The sequence below is a fragment of the Benincasa hispida genome, chromosome 11 (genome assembly GCF_027475165.1).
Source record: "Benincasa hispida cultivar pf3 chromosome 11, pf3_genome.v1.1, whole genome shotgun sequence".
Classification (NCBI taxonomy): Eukaryota; Viridiplantae; Streptophyta; class Magnoliopsida; order Cucurbitales; family Cucurbitaceae; genus Benincasa; species Benincasa hispida.
The window spans coordinates 57,175,983-57,194,616 of NC_143488.1; the positions used below are offsets into that span (position 1 = coordinate 57,175,983).

The window sequence follows — 18,634 nt, forward strand, 5'->3', positions numbered from 1 at the left end:
AATTAGGTCCTTTTCTTCCGATTCAAAGTCCATGTGTGATATGTATATAATATATATATATATATATGTATGTAAGTGCGTTGGGCATGCATAGGAGATGTGGCTACATTAAACATTTGAATTTAATGTTTTAGAGTTCTTTTTGACTTCCATTGTCCACTGCTAGCACAGTGGTTAGCTTCAAAATGCGTAGATAATAGAACTTGTACTTAATTGAATAGCATAGGTCAACATGAGGCGATATTCATGTTCACTAGCTTATACATCTACCTTGTTATTACGTTAGGTTAGGTTGTCACTAAGCTCATATTGTTATATGTATCAGTGATCTCTCTCATGTGAAAACTATACGTACTGTATAATATCAACATAGGAACTTTGAATTGACAAAAAAAAAAAACAAAGAATGATTCTGAGTTCTAAGAGAACGAATTACAATTGTTTCAACAATCTATCACTACCTGTCATTTGTGCTTCTCCATTCCGACATTTGGTCAAGAAGCTCCCAGTTGGAAATTTTCGAGACTCAGAGATCTGCATTATCATCTAAGAGCCCACTTTCGACATCCTCCTCTTCTTTGGCAGTCTCTTCTCCCACAGTTGCAGCCAACTCCACGGCCCTGGCACTTTGTTGGATCCAATCTGTTCGAAGTAATGTACGCACCAACATACACAAACAGGAAATCTGGGCAGTCATTAGTCCAAACCATAATCCCAAAAAGCCAGTTTTGAGGGTGAAAGTAGAGAGGACCGCAACGGGGAGCCCAATGAAGTAGAACGCATATAGATTTATTCTTGCGCCTAGTTTGGGTCTTGCAGTCCCTGTTAAAACCCCACAAGCGACGGTCTGCGGAGAGTTGCTAATTTCACACAGACCCAATATTGGTAGTGCAGAGGAGATCATGTGAAGAATCTCTGGCTCATCTGTGTACAGTTTTCCCCATACTGATCTCACAGAGGTCATGAAAAGGAAAGCAGTTAGTCCAAAAGCCAATCCCGTAGAAAGTCCTATGATGGCAGTCCACTGGGCACGGATAGGTTCCCCTGCCCCGAGGGCGTGGCCTATGCGGGTTGTAATTCCTGCGCTTAAAGAAAATGGAACTATATACAACATTCCAGTGGTTTGGATGAGAATACCCATGGCCGCCACAGTGTTTTGTGGGTTATTCAATAGACCACAAAGGAACAACATTATCTCGTACCACCACCACTCCAAGCACACTGATATTGCACTTGGCACTGCTAAACTTAACAAAGGTTGCCATCCCTGGAAAGTTGACAGTATTGTGACCCCATGCCAAGGTTTCAAGGGTTTACTAGAGAGCGCAAGGTAAATCATGAGGCCCACATTTAGGTTCAATGTGTTCCATGCGAGTGAGAGGGCCACGCCTTCGACCCCCAACTTCAAATATGTCACCAGAAAGTAATTAATAGGAGGGTGTAAAAGGGCAGAGCAAACGGAGGCTACTGTAATTGGGGTGGTAATGCCTTGGGTTCTTAAGAAAATCCTAAGTGGGAGGTGGTGCGCTTGAGCTAACAATTCGGGGATGGAGAAAACCATGTATACCTTAGCTACCTGAGCGATGGCAGGGTCCTGACCTAACCAAAGAAGGATGGGTTCCATATTCAGCCATAAGATGGAGATGGGCACGGACACAAGTAGCAGGAGGCACAACGTTTTAAGGAAGGTTTGACTCAGAACTGACCATCTCTTTGCTCCAAAAGCTTGGCAGCAAATTGGATCCATCCCTGTCGATAGGCCCTTCAGAATCGATATCCCCGTTATGTTTCCAAATCCAAGTGCCAGTGAACCACCAGCTAGTTCTGCTTTTCCCAGATGACCTAAGAACAGCATTGAAACAACCGACCTTGAGTATATTAGAAAAGACGTCATTATTATGGGGCCTGCAAACCTCGCCAAGGATTTTAACTCCTCTTTCATCTGCATGGATCATATCATTGCCAAAAACTTATCAAACATCATAATTACATCTTTAACTCAATTCCCTATCGCTATCAATCTCTTACCACTTCTTCAGCTCTTAGTCCTCACCAATATTATGGGTCTTTCTAAAACTATTACTAAAACTAACATATCTTGAAAACAATAACAAATTAAACTATGTTATAATTATACAATAATAGAAAAATAATAATAAATAAAAATAGTTGGGGTTGGTGCCGTTGGGCCGCCCCTTAGAAGTTATTAAACAAGCAACTATTCTCGGTTGCAAGGGCTGGATTCACAACATATTTTACGATACCAACAAAATTATATTCTGAACATATAATAAAATTGAAAATTCAAATGGGTGGGGCTTAATAGGAAATTCCTTAATAAGTAATATTACAAATATAATTTTTTTTTTTTTTTAAAAAAAAATGTAAATAAAGCAGCCCAGTTGCATTAGTAGAAGTATAAATTTAGAATAATGCGGTTGTTTTTATGAATGAAGAAGGAAAAATATGAGATAGAGAAGTTAGTCAGAATTGTTATATAAAGTGAATAATAAATAGGAATTGAAAGGAAGGTACCTGTTGTGGAGGGAGGCCATTGGGAAGAGCATGGAGAGGTAAAAGGCGGCGAAAGAATCCTCCTAACGTAGTATTACTATTACTACTATTACTACTACTAGTACTACTCATCTTAAGTTCATCTTTAGCGATGGTCTTTGCCATCCCCTCTTAATATAATGTTGCTCATTTATAACTCCTCCATATTGACTACTCTTCCACATCTTATATGAAACCCCAGTCCCAGCACACACAAAATTAATCATAAAGTACACACACACACACAAACCCTTTCCCTTTATCTTTAAATAAAAACTAACATTATAATACAGAGAATGTCTGTCAAGTAACCCAGAAACGAAAAAGTACAATTCATCATGATTTCCCTCTGTGTTGTGTGTTGTGTGTTGTGTGTTGTGTGTTGTGTGTTAGTGTTTCTCCTCACCTCCTCAAATATTAATAATGATTAAATTTGAATGTTATATTATAGTTTTGTAGTTCTAAATGGACCACCACTTTTTATATTATATAATATTCCGTCTGTGTAGTGTGTACTGTAGATTTAATATAAGAATTAACTTTATCTACTCTCTTTGAATGGGCCACTTGTGTATTATTCTATGTTTCTAAACCCCAACTTTTTCTTCGATTTTCGAAATGTCTTCACCGTGCGTGGGATTGGTTTCACAGTATTAAACAATTTTTATTCTTAATTAATAACCCTTCTCCATATCTCCTTTTACTTAGTTTACTCTTTCCACGTTGGTCCGACATGATGTTGTTTTTAAGATATTGTTTTCAAAATACATGCATGGGGGCCCATTTCTTTTCTTTTTTTCTTTTTAATTTTAATTAAACTCTCTATATTTCGTTTTTCCTCATTTTTATTTTAAGAAAACAAAATTGAGTGATGATTTCTCGGTCTTCTATTGGTCGCTACAACTTCAATTATTTGTGGGTTGCCAAAACCAAAATGATGGATGGTTATGTGTATGTCCCCCATTCTCCTCGCATCCGCCTCATATGGCGATACCTGGCCTTCAATTATATGCAACACCCCTACATTTATAATCCTATCAAACATATATAGATACATACATATATTTTAATAATATATAGTGATATATTATGTTAAACATCCCACCAACTGCTTCATTATCGGTAACATTCTTCCTATATACTTATCATTCACTTACCTCTCTACTCTCCTACTACTAACCACACACTATAACACCCTCTCTTCAATTATTGCTCATATTCCTATACCATTCATTCATTTATGTAGGTTATAGCAAGAAGAAAGAAGAATATAAATAGAATTACTAAGGAATTGTATGACTTAAATGTCTTAATAAGCTAGCTTGTATGTTAGTAGTAGTTTGAGTGTAGGTTAATATCTCACTTGAGTTTAATACACAAAAAAGGAGGTATGTCGAGAATGATCGATGGGAGGGAAAAATAAAGTATGTGGATATTATTAAATTCGTAGCAACGAAGACTTTGTTGTTTCGTTTTGAATTTAAATTAGTCTATCTATTGTGATCAGTTAAGAAGGTTCCCCATGATAGAAAGAGGATACTCTTTTTTTTGTTGAGTTTTGAGGGGAGATTTTGATTTTGGGATTTTGTGAGATTTCCGTGGGACTTTACGCTTTAACTTAAGTCTTAGATCCTATTTAGTTCTTAAAAAAAATTGGGTAAGAATTGCAGTTTCCATATAGAAAAATGATGGTATCTAAATGAACTGTTTACAAAATTTTTTTTTTTTTTTTTTTTAATTCATGATAATTTTAAAGAAAGTGACTAGGTGGATGTTTGAAATTTTTTCTATTTATATTGGGTATGCTAAGAAAATAACTGAGCTCCTCTGTTTATTTAAAATTTTGATGTTTAAGTTAACCAGAGAGGGAAAAAAAACATATGAAATAGGAAAAATTTTAGAGATTGAAGAATAAAAGAAGGGGATTAAGAAAGTATTGAAGAAGCAAAGGAAAATAATGAGAAATGGAGAAAAATTAGGTCATGAAGAGAGAGAAAATGGAAGAGGAACGTGATCCATAGTATGTAGATAAACGATATTTTATTCATATACGACTTTTCATCCATATACCAACAATAAGAGAAATGTGGTTAGGTTTTCATTAAAAAACGAACGACAAACATTTTAAGTTCAAGGATATTTTTTAACTTTTTTATAATTTAAGTTTATACAGATAGGAAAACCTATAACCGGATAAGTAAATCAACCCACTAAATATATATGCTGGGCAAAAATTTTTGAATCTTTAGTTAATTTGTAATATGGGTTTAGTGGTATGTTTGTTGATGATTTTGAAAAAATAGTATATAAGATGAAAAGATTTGTAGTAACAAATGTAGGTTTGATTTAATTCTTAATTTGGAAGTATATATAAAATACAAATGAAATAATGGAAGAAATAAAGTAATTGAGTAAGGAATGGGAAGTGAAATATGTGTGGTAGGTGGTTGGGAAGGGTAGATGGAAGCAACCTTTCAAATATATATATAGTCATCGTCCCCTAATTAGCTTTGTTTTTATTGAACAACAAAAAGTGGAATGCCACCACATAATTAATTTCATATTACATCTATTATTTTATAATATACACATATCCTTTTGATCTTTGGCCTGCAATTAATTGTGATAATGCCCTGGCTTCTATGAATTCCCCTCTGTACCTTTATTTTCTTCATTTTTTAATCACTTCTTTTTGCCAACTTTTTTCATATTCTCACTTCAAAAGAATTGAAATGAAAGGTAGTTATTTTGGAATTGGGTATGCCTATGCATAATGCATGGAGAATATTATTATTTACTAATGTTTGTAATGAAATCCACATTCTAATTATATGCCTACGTACAAGGAAGGAAGTAGTGGCTCAGTTTGTTTAAGCCTCTTTTCGTTGAATCAATTACAATGTGTATGTTGTGGGAAGTCAACAAATCTGCCAACAACGGTAACTTATAATTTTTTTTTTTTTCTACCTTTGAGACTGTGCAGACCTTAATTAAAATATTAAAAAAAAAAAACCCTCCAAACAATAGAACAATAGAGAAGAGTACAATTAGTAGGAAATAATTGTTTATATATTCTTTTTCGTTTCAATTAAGGAGTGCTTGGTACCAAGAGAGAAAATTATATGATAATGGAATCCAACTCACGATGTGATTAATAATTTTACACATCGTTAGATATATGAGGAAGAAGCAATAAAAGTACTTAAATATAGTTATTATGGGTATATAAAGTCAAATGCTAAGGAGTTGTATCATATGAATTCTAATTTATGTGTGTCATTAACTTTATCCCTTCCAAATGTCTCTGTTTTATTTGATTTAATAACAATAATAATAATAATAATGCTTAATAGGAAAAGCAAAAAGGGTAAAGAAAGAAAGAAGTTCTGAAGGGCCGTACGTCGGGCATTGCATGCGCGGGGGTGGTATGAGCTATGAACCAAAGTAAGTATTATAAATTATGAAATTAAAAATATATATAATAATAATAATAATCCGACGAGTTTTTAAAATAAAAAAATAAGAAAAACTATTTACACAAGATAGCAATATTTAATCATCTTTTCTCTACTCCATCTTCTCTCTTCTCCGTCTTCTTCTTCGATCCAATCTCGGTCTCTCTCTAATTCACACACTCTAACGTTCGGCAGTCATTTCTCTCCCACTCCAATCTCCATCTGTTTTTCTCTCCTCCCTCGATACTGTCATCCTTCTCTTTCAATAACAACAAAACAGAATAAAACACCAAAAACTCATTAAACCATTAAATTCAAAATTAGAGTAATAAGTTTTTCATACGTTGTCTAATTTCTTTCTTTCGAATATGTTTTGTAAAATATTTCTAATTTTCATTAATTCATCGAACTTCTTTTGGTAGATCGGGTCAGAACTGGAAACCTATTGAAGGTTTTTCCCACTATAGCCCACTTTTAATTTTTAATTGGTCTTTAAAAGGGGATTCTATTATTGCTCTCATAATTTCTCAATCTTTTGGTAAGAATTGAAATTTTCTTAGTTGCTTGCATTATCCAACTGTTTCTTTGGGACCTTTTTCCTAAATGTTTATGAGATTTATTTGAATGAGATTGTATTGATTGTTGTCAAGCTCTATATTTTGCGATTTTGGTATAAATTTCTTGTTGGGTTTGCTAAGGCATGTCTAGATTTTTTTTAAAAAAAAAAAAAGTCGGTGAGTCGACTTTTCTCTCTGTACCCAATTCACTTTCTCTCTTCCTCTAACTCTTAGATCCATGCAGCCCAATCCTCATAACCATGTCTTATCGCCACCAACGTTAGAGTTCGCAGAATTTTTTGTCGTTAGAGATAAGATTTTGGGCATTTTACATTAATTTTGTTTGGTTCTTGAACACCCATTAACTTTTTGTGTTAAAATTGATTTACCCATGAAGTTGGATGCTAGATTTGAGTTTTTTTGCTTTTAGATAATTGTGATAGACATTATCATCACAGATAGACGTTAATAAAAGTCTATCAGCGTCTATCAAGGATAGAAACTGATACAAGACACTGATAAATGATTATAGAAGTTTATTAATATCTATCAATAATAGAAACTGATAGAAGTCTATCATTGATACTATAGTGATAAAAACTTATACAAGTCTATTACTAATAGACGTTGATATAAGTCCATTCGTATCTATCAATATCTTTTTTATATTTTATAAATAGTTTGACATTTATTCTATATGTAAATATTTTCAAATAATAAAAGGGTAATTGTAAATTGGTAAATATATATGTATTTGAGATGAGGCTGCCCGCTGCCCGCTGGAGGCTGGGGAGCAACTAACCGCCCATTTTTTCTTGTACGGAAAGATGCTTTCCTGACCAATCTCAGTTCCCCCATATGCAACCCAGTAATATTATTTATTAATTTAATTTTAGGTTCATTATGTCATTATACTATATACTCTTCTACTTTAAAATACCTTTTCTATTTAACTAATTAACATCCCGTACTTCATACTTTTACCATCTTCCTCCCTCATTATTACCCTTCCCACCATATTATTATTATATCCTGTTTTTTTTTCTTTTTTTTTTCAATATCCCACACGTCTCAACCAAACCTGCTATTGCAACTCATCCTCCAGCACCTGCTTAATTTTACAAACACTTAATTAATTAATTAATTGCATAACCTAAATATTTGTTTAACAACTAGTTCTAACACAATTGGTTTGTTGGAAACGATTATCGTGCCCACAACTGGAAATATAGTTATATATAGCCGCCTGGCACTACCCCCCCTCCGCCTTTATTAACATTATCTTTATAACCATAAGACACTTCAATACCAGATGTTTCTGCATTTAATCAAATAAATATGTCTTTGTTTTCAGAATTTAAAGGCAACCAAAATCCCTTTTATTTCTGTAGGCGGTATTCCTCGAGTTCTACGAGAAAATGTCTTGTTTTTAATCCTCGGGGGGACATATTTCAAATTTGGAGCATTGTCTATTCGGACCATCAAACTCTACACTTTTTTATACGCTCTTCGGGGTTCCTACCACCTTTTTCCTTATTTATTTATTTTTATTTTCCTTCTCCTTTTTCTATTAAATTCTGCATATTTCATTTTCAATTAGTAAGGTTTTCTTACTACTAAATCTCAATTTTGAAATTTAAGCTTAAAAACTACACTTCTCCACATATATGCCTATTTGTTTTACCATTTATTTTTTTTACAAAGAGTTCAAAATCTGTTTTAAAATTTTAACATAGCATTTGAAAACTTTTTTTAAAATATTATTTCTAAAAATTCAAACAAAGCCCAAAATTTCACGGTCATTACACAAAATTATTCTGATTCGTGTAATCAATACTTTTTCAAGAAAAAATGAATAAATAAAAAGTAAAACTTTACCTAGGCATGTATGTATGTTTTCTACTCTTGATTCACTTGTTTACACGAATAAATGTTTGAGTTTATATTAATGGATAGATATTATTAGATTTAAAATGGAACGAATTCAAATTAGATGATAAAGAAAAAAGAGTAATAAATAAAGACTAAAATAACTTTTCAATATGAGGATAGAAAATTAAATAGAATATTAGAAAGTTGGAACTAGAATAAAATAAGTATGAGATTCAGAGATTAAAATAAAAATTGAAGGTTTCAAAAAGAGATGCCAGTAATTGAGAAATACTATAGGGACAGAAAGTACAAGGGTGTAAAGAAATTACCCAATGTAGAATTACCTAACTAGTCTTAGTCGCATTTACAGAAGGAAAAATATATTTTTTAAAAGAAAGAAGATTCTTCCCCGACCTAGAAAATTAAAATATGGGGGTCCGTAATATTAGACCTTTTTTGAGGTAGACGTAGACCGATGTCTTCCAAGTTACATACACCTTACAGATAAAGAGTTAAATTTTGTCTCTAAAAGAAATGTGCAAGTTGCATACCGCTTTTTTATCCCTCTGGAAGGGCCAATGATAGTGTGATTTATAGCCCTTCAACTTGAATGGGTAACGCCAACTTCTAGCTTAATATCATGCAAGTGTTTCCGTGAAGAATTCCCTCCACTAGACTCTACTCGACTTTTGCTACTCCAACGTCAGGAATGCTGCTTTCAACTACTGTTTCTCTTACAAACCTGGAAACCAACAAAAACAAAACTCCTCCCTTTTAGCTAGTCAATGAAACCCCAATAATCTCTTCTACTACTTCCATGACCAAATTTATTCGTACCTTGCTAACTTGTCCTTCGATGATTGCAAGATGAAAATCGACAGAATAAAAGATAGCGTAAGACCTGTTGCACCACACAAAGTCAGACATCCTTCCTCCTCAACACTATTCTTTTTTCCCTCTATAACATCTCTCACTATCTCAAATTTCCCAATCTAATTTTTTACTTCCTCTCTAACAATCTCTAATTATACCTCTCTCTAAATATGTTGTTATCTTTCCACTTCCTCTCCTCTCTCTAAGTCTTCACTTCTCTATAACATACCTCTTTCTAAATTTTCTTTTTCCATGGATCTCTTTCCCAATTTTCTTTAACTCCTACCTCTCTTTGATATTTCACTTCGTAACTAGAGTAAAATTATCGTCCATTGCATTAATATAATAGATTAAACAAATCGTTGTTTGAAAAGTAAGTTTGACATTTTAAAACCATAAAATTCCAAATTTTCTGTCAAAAAGGGGGGGGAAATGTTCATTATGTTAACCAAAATTTCGAGCAATATTTCAACATATAGCTCGAAATTTAACCCCATGTTCCTATCCAAAGGTCCATTTGATTCTAATATTTGTTTTTGATTTATGATTTCCTATTAAAAGAAGAAACACAATATATATTTTCTATCAGCTTTAGAAAGGTAGAATGTACAGCTCGTTGAAAAACAAATTTTCGTTTCTAACTTGGCCTTTTGGTTTCAAAAATTTATTTCAAACTCTATCTGTCCGTTTGTTTCTTAGAAATGTAGATAACCAAAATATTTAGATGTCTGGAATTACAGATATCTGACATCCTTAAATAACTACATTTTGTAGGAATATTTTTTTAAGATATCTGAAAATGTTAAAGATAATTGTGTTTGTTTTATAGGATTTCTAGCCGAGAATGTCTTAGATTTACATAATGTTCCACGAATGCTCTTAAAACTATTCATACATTTATAATTAATTTAATATAATTTAAACTTATATAATATATTTTTTGTTATTAATTTGAAGTTTTCAAACTAATATATTTTAATTATTTTATTTGTTATTTTTCAACAAAATAATATATATTATTTATGATTTTTTATAAAAATAAATATTAATTTGAATATCTTACTATAAAAAATTAAACTAGTGCATAGTAGACATTATTTATTTAAATTATAAAACGAAAATAAAGAAGAATGTTATTTATATATATAATGAAAAAAGGGTTAAAAAAAGTAAAAAGGAGATGTCCTCGACACAAAAATCCATAAAACCCACGTCTCCATAACCTTCAAGACGTTCTCTATGTGGACATCCTAAGATACCCAGTAAATGCAAAACAAACGTGATTATTCAAATCTCCCCTCTATGAAACTTGTATTCCCACCAAACAAACAATCCAAATAAAAGTATTGAAAAAGTGAATTAATTGAGATCCCATTTGGTTATGAATAGGTTTCTGGTATTTAAAATTAAACTTATTATGCTATAAGTTTCGTTATATTGTTATCTATGTTTTACAAAAATTTTCGAAATCTCAGTAATGCTATGAAAACTAAAAGAACTATTTTAAAAAAAATAGAACAAAGCATTTTTCAAATTTGGTAAGAATTCAAAACAAAACATTTTTGAAATTTGGGTAAGAATTCAAAACAAAACCATTGATTTTGAGAAACAAAACCAAAAAATCAAGTTGTTATTAAACAACCTTGTTTCTAGAAACTGAAAAACTAAAAAACAACTTGCAGCCAGAAAAAACAGAAAAATATTATTCATCATCTTTTTTTTTGGGAGGAAAAAAAAAAAACAACAATCGCAAAAATCATCCCTAAAGTATGGACCTTCCTAAAGTTTGGTGATAGTTGAAATTATACCTTCAAACTTAGTTGTAAAAATTGAACCCTCAAAAAATAATAATAATAATTAGTGTTAAATTGAGCCTTCAAATTGTAAAAGTTGGAGGTCTAACTTTTACAAACTATTATAAATTTGAAACCAATTTTAACCTTTGTAGAAGTTTAAGAACCCAATTTTTACTAGGGATGTACATCCGCTGGTCAGAGTCAATTTTCCGACCAAACTGCCACCAAACCGACTATGATCGGTTTAGTAAATGTTCAAACCGATCACAACCGTTGAAGAGTAATAGTCATCGGTTGGCTTTATTCTTTTAAAAAAAATGATTTTTTTCCAAACCGACACTGGTTGACCTTGGTTCGGTAGGTCTGCTCGGTTTTCGTCTATCATGCTGACCACTATTTTTTACAATCAAAAATTTGATGAAGGAATTACGATTACCACCCTACTTCATTGGATGGTTTTTACCATTGGCAAAAAAAATAAAAAAAAATTTAGTAATGAAATATGTATAGTTTTGTTTCAGAAAAATAGAAACAAAAACAAAAAGGCGTTTTCAAACAAAGTCTAAGGCTTTTGTTTTTCAAAGTCCAACCGACATTCGTACCACCCTCATGCAACTCTGCTTATCTATCTATCTAGATTACCATTCTTTGTCTACCGTCTATAACTTCCCTATTCATTTATTTTCCACAACACGCACACACACGCATCTAACACGAACATGTCCCTAGATTTTCTTTCCGTCTCTCTAACCTCGCTCTCAATTCTCCGTCTATTTTTTTCTTTTTCTTTTTTTTTCTTTTGTTCTTTTTCAGTCTTTCGATCTAGTACTTTATAAATACCAATATTCTTTAACCTTTATAAATAACAATATTAATTATGCTTATAAAACGTGTTTTAAAAAATCGTGTTCAACTTTTATAATACAAAATAAATTTAAATTTTGGGAGCTATTGGAAAAACTTAGGATCTAAGATCTGTTTCTTTTTTTCTTTTTTTTTAAGAATTGTTATAAAACAAATTTGGGTTTTAATTTTGAAAAACAAAAAAACTAAAAGGAAATGGGACCTGAAATTTTCGAACTGCAAGCACGAGAAGCTTGTTATGCTGTATGTGAATTATTAGATGAAGTAGCCATCAGAAAGAAATCCCTCGCTCTTAGCACAGCAGTAGAAATAATAAATATTTGTTCAAAGTATCATTTTGGTCCATATACTTTGGAATTTGTTCAAATTTAATTCATGTACTTTCAAACATCCAATTTTAGTATTTATATTTTTTTAATATATTTTAAATTTAGTCCCTTGAAGTTATATTTTATTGAAATTGGTTAAATAATAATTTCCATGCACTAAAATACAACAATAAGAAATTATATTTCCAAAATTAATAATAAAAATAATAATAATAAAGTTTAGAAAAAATCAACAATAAAATAGTACTAGGGACTAAATTTAAGATTTATTAAAACTAAATAGATTAAAAATTGGGGAAATTCTTATAAATAAAAAGATCCCAAAAATATTTACATTTTATAGTAAAAAGTTTGAAAAGTGTTTTGTAATTTTATACTTTTTGCTATAAAATGTAAATATTTTTAAATATATTTTATATTTAAAAAGGCCTTAAAATTGGATATTTTGAAAGTATAGAAAAATAAAATAGAACTAATTTGAAAGTTTAAGAACCAAAATGGTAGTTTAACCTAAATGTTTTTACCTGATCCGAACAAAACATATAATCCAGAAACCACATCAATCTCCGATTGCTCCTCCCTAGAACACGGCCAAGAACATAGGTTTATCAGAAAGTTGCAGAAAGCTTAATTTCAATCACGTGCATTTTTTTTTTAACATGAAGTTATGGAAGCGTAAATGACAGCCTCCAGGAACAAATATGATTTGCCACATTAGAACCCGTAACTCTACCAATTATGATTTATTCAGTACATGTTTCTTTCTCCTTTACATTCCACCGGTCCACAATCAATGTACCAGACAATTCGATTCACGGTTGAATCCACTCATAATCAAATCCTATGGAAGAAACTACCCATGTTATCATTCAAATCATAAACTAAAATGTCGTTATTAATATTATTCTTTAAATCATGATCTACAAAGGAACTAGTTTACCATATGCGGATTTTGGAATATGCAAAGTATATCCATATCCTATGAAAAAGGATTGTAATATAAGCCTCCAATCAGTAAGAAAAAGAATCACCGACTTACCATGTATAACGGACGAGGATGTGCTTTGGCCAATGTTGTTGATCCCAGAATTCTTTGCTAATATGTGGATGTGTATCAGTATCTATTGAGAAGAAAGTAGTCAGAAAGCCAAGAAAGAACTTCACTTTAAGGAGCAAGACGGATCGGTCAGGAATTTAATAAGTAATATGCTATTAACCCTCAACAGGTTCTAAATAATGCACAGAAAGCCACTCCCCATATTATCTGTCTTCCTATCAGGTACCAGACTATGAACTTTAAATCGTACTGCAAGAATCATCAAGACGTCAACCCACAAATATAAGCAATGACACTGATGGTTTGAAATGTATTGGAAACAATTTCTAGCATAAAGCTAGAGGATATAACCACCCATGACAAAAGAATAGTCTAAAGGAACATGAATAATGATAGAAAACAACTGTTAGAAATGTACTGGAAATGATTTCTTGTGTAACAAATTGGATATCCACATTACGGGAGAACTATAATAGGCCCTGGATATTCATGTATATCAGAGGAAGAGAGTGATGGGAAGTGCACAGTGGATAGTCGTAGTGCAGGTAAATTGTATGATCTATCATTTGTTACTTAGTGGTGTTACTAATTGAAGGGTGGGAAAGTTGTGAGATAAGAGAAGTATTCAGTAACGGTAACTTATAGGTTAAAAAGGTAACTTTGGGGTAAAAGTCGTGGTGTCTGAGATAAAGGGAGAGCTCTCAAATCAAGTTCAAGCTAAGTACGTATCTATTGTCGATAAATTAAATAGAAGTAGAATCATTAATTATACTATACAGCAATACAGTTATGAGGAATGACTGCAAATAGAAAGAAAGAACCAAACTCAGTGCCATTGAAGAGAAGATTATTGGAGTGCGAAACATGGTGGAGAAAAGAGCTTGTTTAAGAAATTGGAAGGTATGTGATGGGGGAGAAATGACCTTGCCAGGAGAGAGAAGGAAAAAGAGGATTGAGAGAGTGTAGACAGAGGTGTTGCCTTCTAAGACTACTAGGAAGGTTGGACAAGTACTAGAGCATAGTAAAGCAAATGAAATTGAGCTTGCGTTTAATATGCAATTAAAGTTAGAGGTACCTAGATTTTATGGGATGAATCTTGATCGTTGGCTACATCAAGGGAGAAAAGCTGGTAGTTGTGCTCTGTTTGGATGGAGAAGCACTATAGTGGCATCAATGATCTAAAGAAGGCCAAACTGGAATTTTAGAGAAATTTAAGCAATTGTAGCAATTTTAGATTTATCAAACCAAGTGACCCTAATTAGAAGAAAAGAGGATATTATTTCCTCTAAATTAGATTTCTTTGGGAATTTCTTCTGGTAGAACAAACACTGGTACACATTATTTAATGGCTCCAGATACAAAAAATAAAATAAAACAAGGTTTCATGATGGATCTTTCTGGGTGTAGATCTTAAACAATAATGGTTGGTTAGTGGAAAGCTATTACATTTTTCAATGAATCTAACTTCGCGGACCATCTTTGATGTTATGGTAAGAAGAGATTTTCAATGACATAGATGAATAAGATTGTCGGCTTCATTAAACGCAACAACAATGTTCGCTGATTGCTTGTGTACACATAAAAGAAATTGGCGTAGTTTTATCACTGCTGAAATGGAAATGTTTATTTTAATATCCAAGTTTGTAGTCCAAATTGTTGAAAACAATTCTTCAAGGTTGCTGCTGGCCTGTAGGGTGAAAGAAGTGTTCGTGGAGGTTATTATTATAAATAGTTTTTTTTTCTTATTCCCGCTCCTAATTGATGCACTCCATATTTAGGTCTCAAATAAAAAAGGGATTGGGTTGGGTAAAGAAGCTTTATGTTCCAGATATTGCAAGAGGAACAATTTCTTTCAGAAAAAGCTTGCATGGACTTGGGAAGAAAGGGGCTACAAGAGGAACCATCCAGTGGGAAGTGGAGAAAGAAACTGGAGAGAACAGGTGGAGGATAAAGCATTAATCTACTTTGGAAATGTTGAATATGGTACTCCTAGACAGTGCGAGAGTGCAAGGCTTTTGAGCTTTTTCTTATGTGGGAGAGCTCATTGCTGGAGACCGCCACAATGTCACGCTCATATTGTTGTACTATTGATGTAGAAGAAACTATAAAAGTACTTCAAGGGAGATAGGAGCAACTGAGTACATTTTCTTTAAATGAGGTCATGAACATTCAAACCTCTATAAGCTAGTACCGCCTTTCACCCTCTCTTTCCCCTTTCCCATTCCCACTTACTCTCTCCCCATCATCATCTCTCCTCTCTACATTCTCTCTCCTCATCCTTGCTCATTCCCCTCCCCGTACTCTCTCTCTCTCCCTGTCACAATTTTCCCTTCTCTCTCCTCTCCCATCCCCCCCACCCACACACATAATATTTCTATCTCATCTCCCCATTCCAAGTCGGACAAAACTGCTTTTGATTATCCCAAAGTAAACAAGTCTCTTAAAAATAGTCTCTCGCATAGGTAGCTCATCAACAAATGTGTTAAAAAGCAACAGTGTCAGCAATTAACCCATATTCTATTATATGTTCGTATGATTTCAGCAAAAGGAACCATATATCTATGTATAAATATGGACTTTTGTAAGGATATGGGGATATTTCACTTAGCGGCGCACTACAGTGCCAATCAGCATTCGGAAAATAATAGGTCTCCAAATCTCATTGACGGTGTAGTCCATGATATTTTTCACTTAGCTTAAAAAATCCACATTAGTTTTAGATATGCGAGTAAAGTGGATAATGCTTATATTAAACCCTAGTTAAAAAGGGCTCTGTAGGTGCATCAATTTTATAGGTCCCCATTCCCCACGTCCAGCAAAAAGAACTATAATTCTATGTATCAGTTAAGGAACAAGTGTGGAGAGCATTAACAGAGTCGAAACATACAGATATGAGGCATGTCTACTACTTTGGCAGTCACACCATGAAGATCACTTCCAGAATATCTCTGCAACACAAATAAATTGACGATGGCTGTTAGATGTGAATAGTTAGCAACTCATCTCAACAGTGAAAGATTGAATCATCCATCTAACTGTGGAAATAAACAAATATCTTATCCATCTATAATATACACCATACCAAGTGGACATCAATCATTGGAACTTCTGCACTTCTGCGATTTATCACAAGAAGCCATGGGACAAGAAACTTCTCTTTTCCAACTTGAAAGGATCTATATTCAAATAAGATGTATGCCACCAGATAACTCAAGATGTGTAATCATCCACAAGACAAGACAAAATATTGTGGCAAATACAAAAGCAATCACAGTGTTATTAATAACCAGAAGAGACTAGATAAATTAAAATTTCAAATATGCTTCAAGTAATCCCATCAGATAGCTTTTATATCCAGTATTATTTATTATTGCAAAATCTATGGAGTATTAATATCTAGCATTTCGTCACAATATGTGGACTTATTGTGATTAATATCTTAGCAGGTCATCACAAAAATTAGGACCTATAGTCTCAATAAATATCGAAAATGTAAACTGACTTTTTAACAACTGAGCCTACTCATTGCAAACATGTAATGAAAAGCGATGGCATAACAATGTACAGCTGACCACAATTAGAAATAAAAATAAAGGTAACATAAGGAGATTTTGTGCATTAATTGTTAAAGTGACCTTAAGGTTAGCATAATCCCTACACATTACCCACACTCTCATCGTGCGGGTCAAACTCCTCCATTTTGCATAGTAGGTGCAATGCAACAGAGATTTGAAAAACTAAGGCAAACAATACAAACTCAAGATAGATAGCAGGCATTAGGAAATATTGCAACCTTCTAACTGGTAGAAAATGTTATTATTAAGCAAACAAAGAAGAAAAAGAGAATTTTTTTGCCTAAAAAAGACCTCTCGTCAGACTATTGTTTCCAAAGTCAGGCAAATGACGGATGAGATCTTTCAAGTTCTGGCATTGTTTGTTGCATACTACAAATAGTTTTATGCAACGTGACTTATTATACTACATTTGCTTTGTTAAATATGTTTTAAGAAGTAAAAGAGATGCAACAAATTTCTCCACACAGCATAAACGATGAGACTATAAGAAATAGACCTGAAAAATCAAAACAACAGTAGAACATGAATATCCTCAGCAGATTGCTGGCTAGTAAATTGATTGGACCAACTATATTATTATTCTCAGTCTAGAAGAACCAGTCTTCGCTATCCATTTTCATGATTATAGCAAGAAGTTCAGCACAAGACAAATGCTTCGAAATGAGAGAGTGTTGATTGGCAGATGCAGGTTATAAGATTAAGATATATAAACATTTATAATTCAGTTAATGTACGATTAAACCATCGGTTTAAAAGAATTCAGCACTACTAGAAATTGACATAAACTAAAAGAAATTTAGGCACGATCTTCAGTACAAGATTCTCACATTTTATACGGATCAGCTCCTGTATAGCCGACCGGTTTCGGTATAGGAACCAAAACCTAGAAATTGAAATGGATCAGTTACTTAAATCATAAAAGAAAATGAAGAAGCAAAGTCGAAAGATGGACAGCACATACAACTCAATTGATGAATAAATACCTCCCGATTGACGCCAAAAATTGGACAATGTCGACCTATCATATCATGCCAAACTGTTCTCGACTGAAATAAACAAAATATACAACTGTGAAAAAGACGAACAAGTAATCGGAAACGACAAGATACAAACAAGAATCCGTGGAAGACAAACGAGAATAGGAAATCAAACCGAGTGATACTGTCCCATCTTGCTCATCGGAACGATGTCTCCGGGCCTGTATGCCAGCGAAATCGGAACCAGCGACAATAGCGAAACGAGAAGAGATAGAATTGGAGGTTCTCCCATCGTCGACAGTAATTTGCCGAATCGTTCGAAGATTTGGAGCTCTATAGAATCAGTTTCTCTCCTCTCCCTTTGGACTGGCGGGGATCCTTGCTACCCGGTTCCCAGGGCCCAGAGTTATCCATGGGCCCGCTACTTTCTGATCCAATTGGGTTTTTATTTCGGCCCATCTATGCCCATGTCCATTTCAAACCTGGCCCAATTAAATGTGATTGATAATGGGCTTTATACATAAAAGGCCTTAAAAATAGGCCCATATGACATAAATAACTCGAACGATCTATTTTTTACCATATATATATATATATATTGGTTTTGATATTTTATATATATAAAGATTTTCTCCCCAATAAACTCTCTTCCAAAAAAACTTTTCTTCTTCCCTAATATTCTCTTTCTCCACAAGAAAAAAATTCCCTTCCCACGTCCCATTCTTT

At 33.1% G+C, this 18,634-nt stretch overlaps 2 protein-coding genes across 3 annotated transcripts; both read right to left on the minus strand.

Annotated features, from left to right (window-relative positions):
* Positions 1–209: 209 nt before the first annotated feature.
* LOC120090733 (MATE efflux family protein) lies at positions 210–2,930 on the minus strand. The gene is made up of 2 exons (XM_039048446.2): positions 2,536–2,930; positions 210–1,942 (listed from the first exon to the last, which is right to left on the minus strand). The coding sequence occupies exons 1-2, from the start codon at positions 2,677–2,679 to the stop codon at positions 527–529; spliced, it is 1,560 nt and encodes a 519-aa protein (XP_038904374.1). The 5' UTR covers positions 2,680–2,930; the 3' UTR covers positions 210–526.
* Positions 2,931–8,754: 5,824 nt separating this feature from the next.
* Positions 8,755–18,328, minus strand: NPU (ATP-dependent helicase/deoxyribonuclease subunit B). 2 transcript variants are annotated; one of them, XM_039047868.2, is made up of 9 exons: positions 18,084–18,328; positions 17,915–17,977; positions 17,759–17,814; positions 16,439–16,532; positions 16,244–16,304; positions 13,339–13,420; positions 12,824–12,879; positions 9,275–9,338; positions 8,755–9,179 (listed from the first exon to the last, which is right to left on the minus strand). In XM_039047868.2, the coding sequence occupies exons 1-9, from the start codon at positions 18,198–18,200 to the stop codon at positions 9,116–9,118; spliced, it is 657 nt and encodes a 218-aa protein (XP_038903796.1). In that variant the 5' UTR covers positions 18,201–18,328; the 3' UTR covers positions 8,755–9,115. The 2 variants fall into 2 exon arrangements, with proteins under 2 accessions (XP_038903796.1, XP_038903797.1); XM_039047869.2 differs by lacking the exons at positions 8,755–9,179; positions 9,275–9,338 and adding an exon at positions 11,837–12,211.
* Positions 18,329–18,634: the final 306 nt, after the last annotated feature.

Excerpts from the sequence above, each read along its gene's own strand:
- NPU (XM_039047868.2), bottom strand. The coding sequence starts at position 18,200 with ATGGGAGAACCTCCAATTCTATCTCTTCTCGTTTCGCTATTGTCGCTG. Across the intron at positions 16,533-17,758 it reads GGAGCTGATCCGTATAAAAT|ATCCTTTCAAGTTGGAAAAG; the intron begins GTGAGAATCTTG and ends ATTTGAATATAG. Across the intron at positions 12,880-13,338 it reads ATCCTCGTCCGTTATACATG|GGAGGAGCAATCGGAGATTG; the intron begins GTAAGTCGGTGA and ends GCCGTGTTCTAG.
- LOC120090733 (XM_039048446.2), bottom strand. The coding sequence starts at position 2,679 with ATGGCAAAGACCATCGCTAAAGATGAACTTAAGATGAGTAGTACTAGT. Across the intron at positions 1,943-2,535 it reads ATGGCCTCCCTCCACAACAG|ATGAAAGAGGAGTTAAAATC; the intron begins GTACCTTCCTTT and ends TGATCCATGCAG.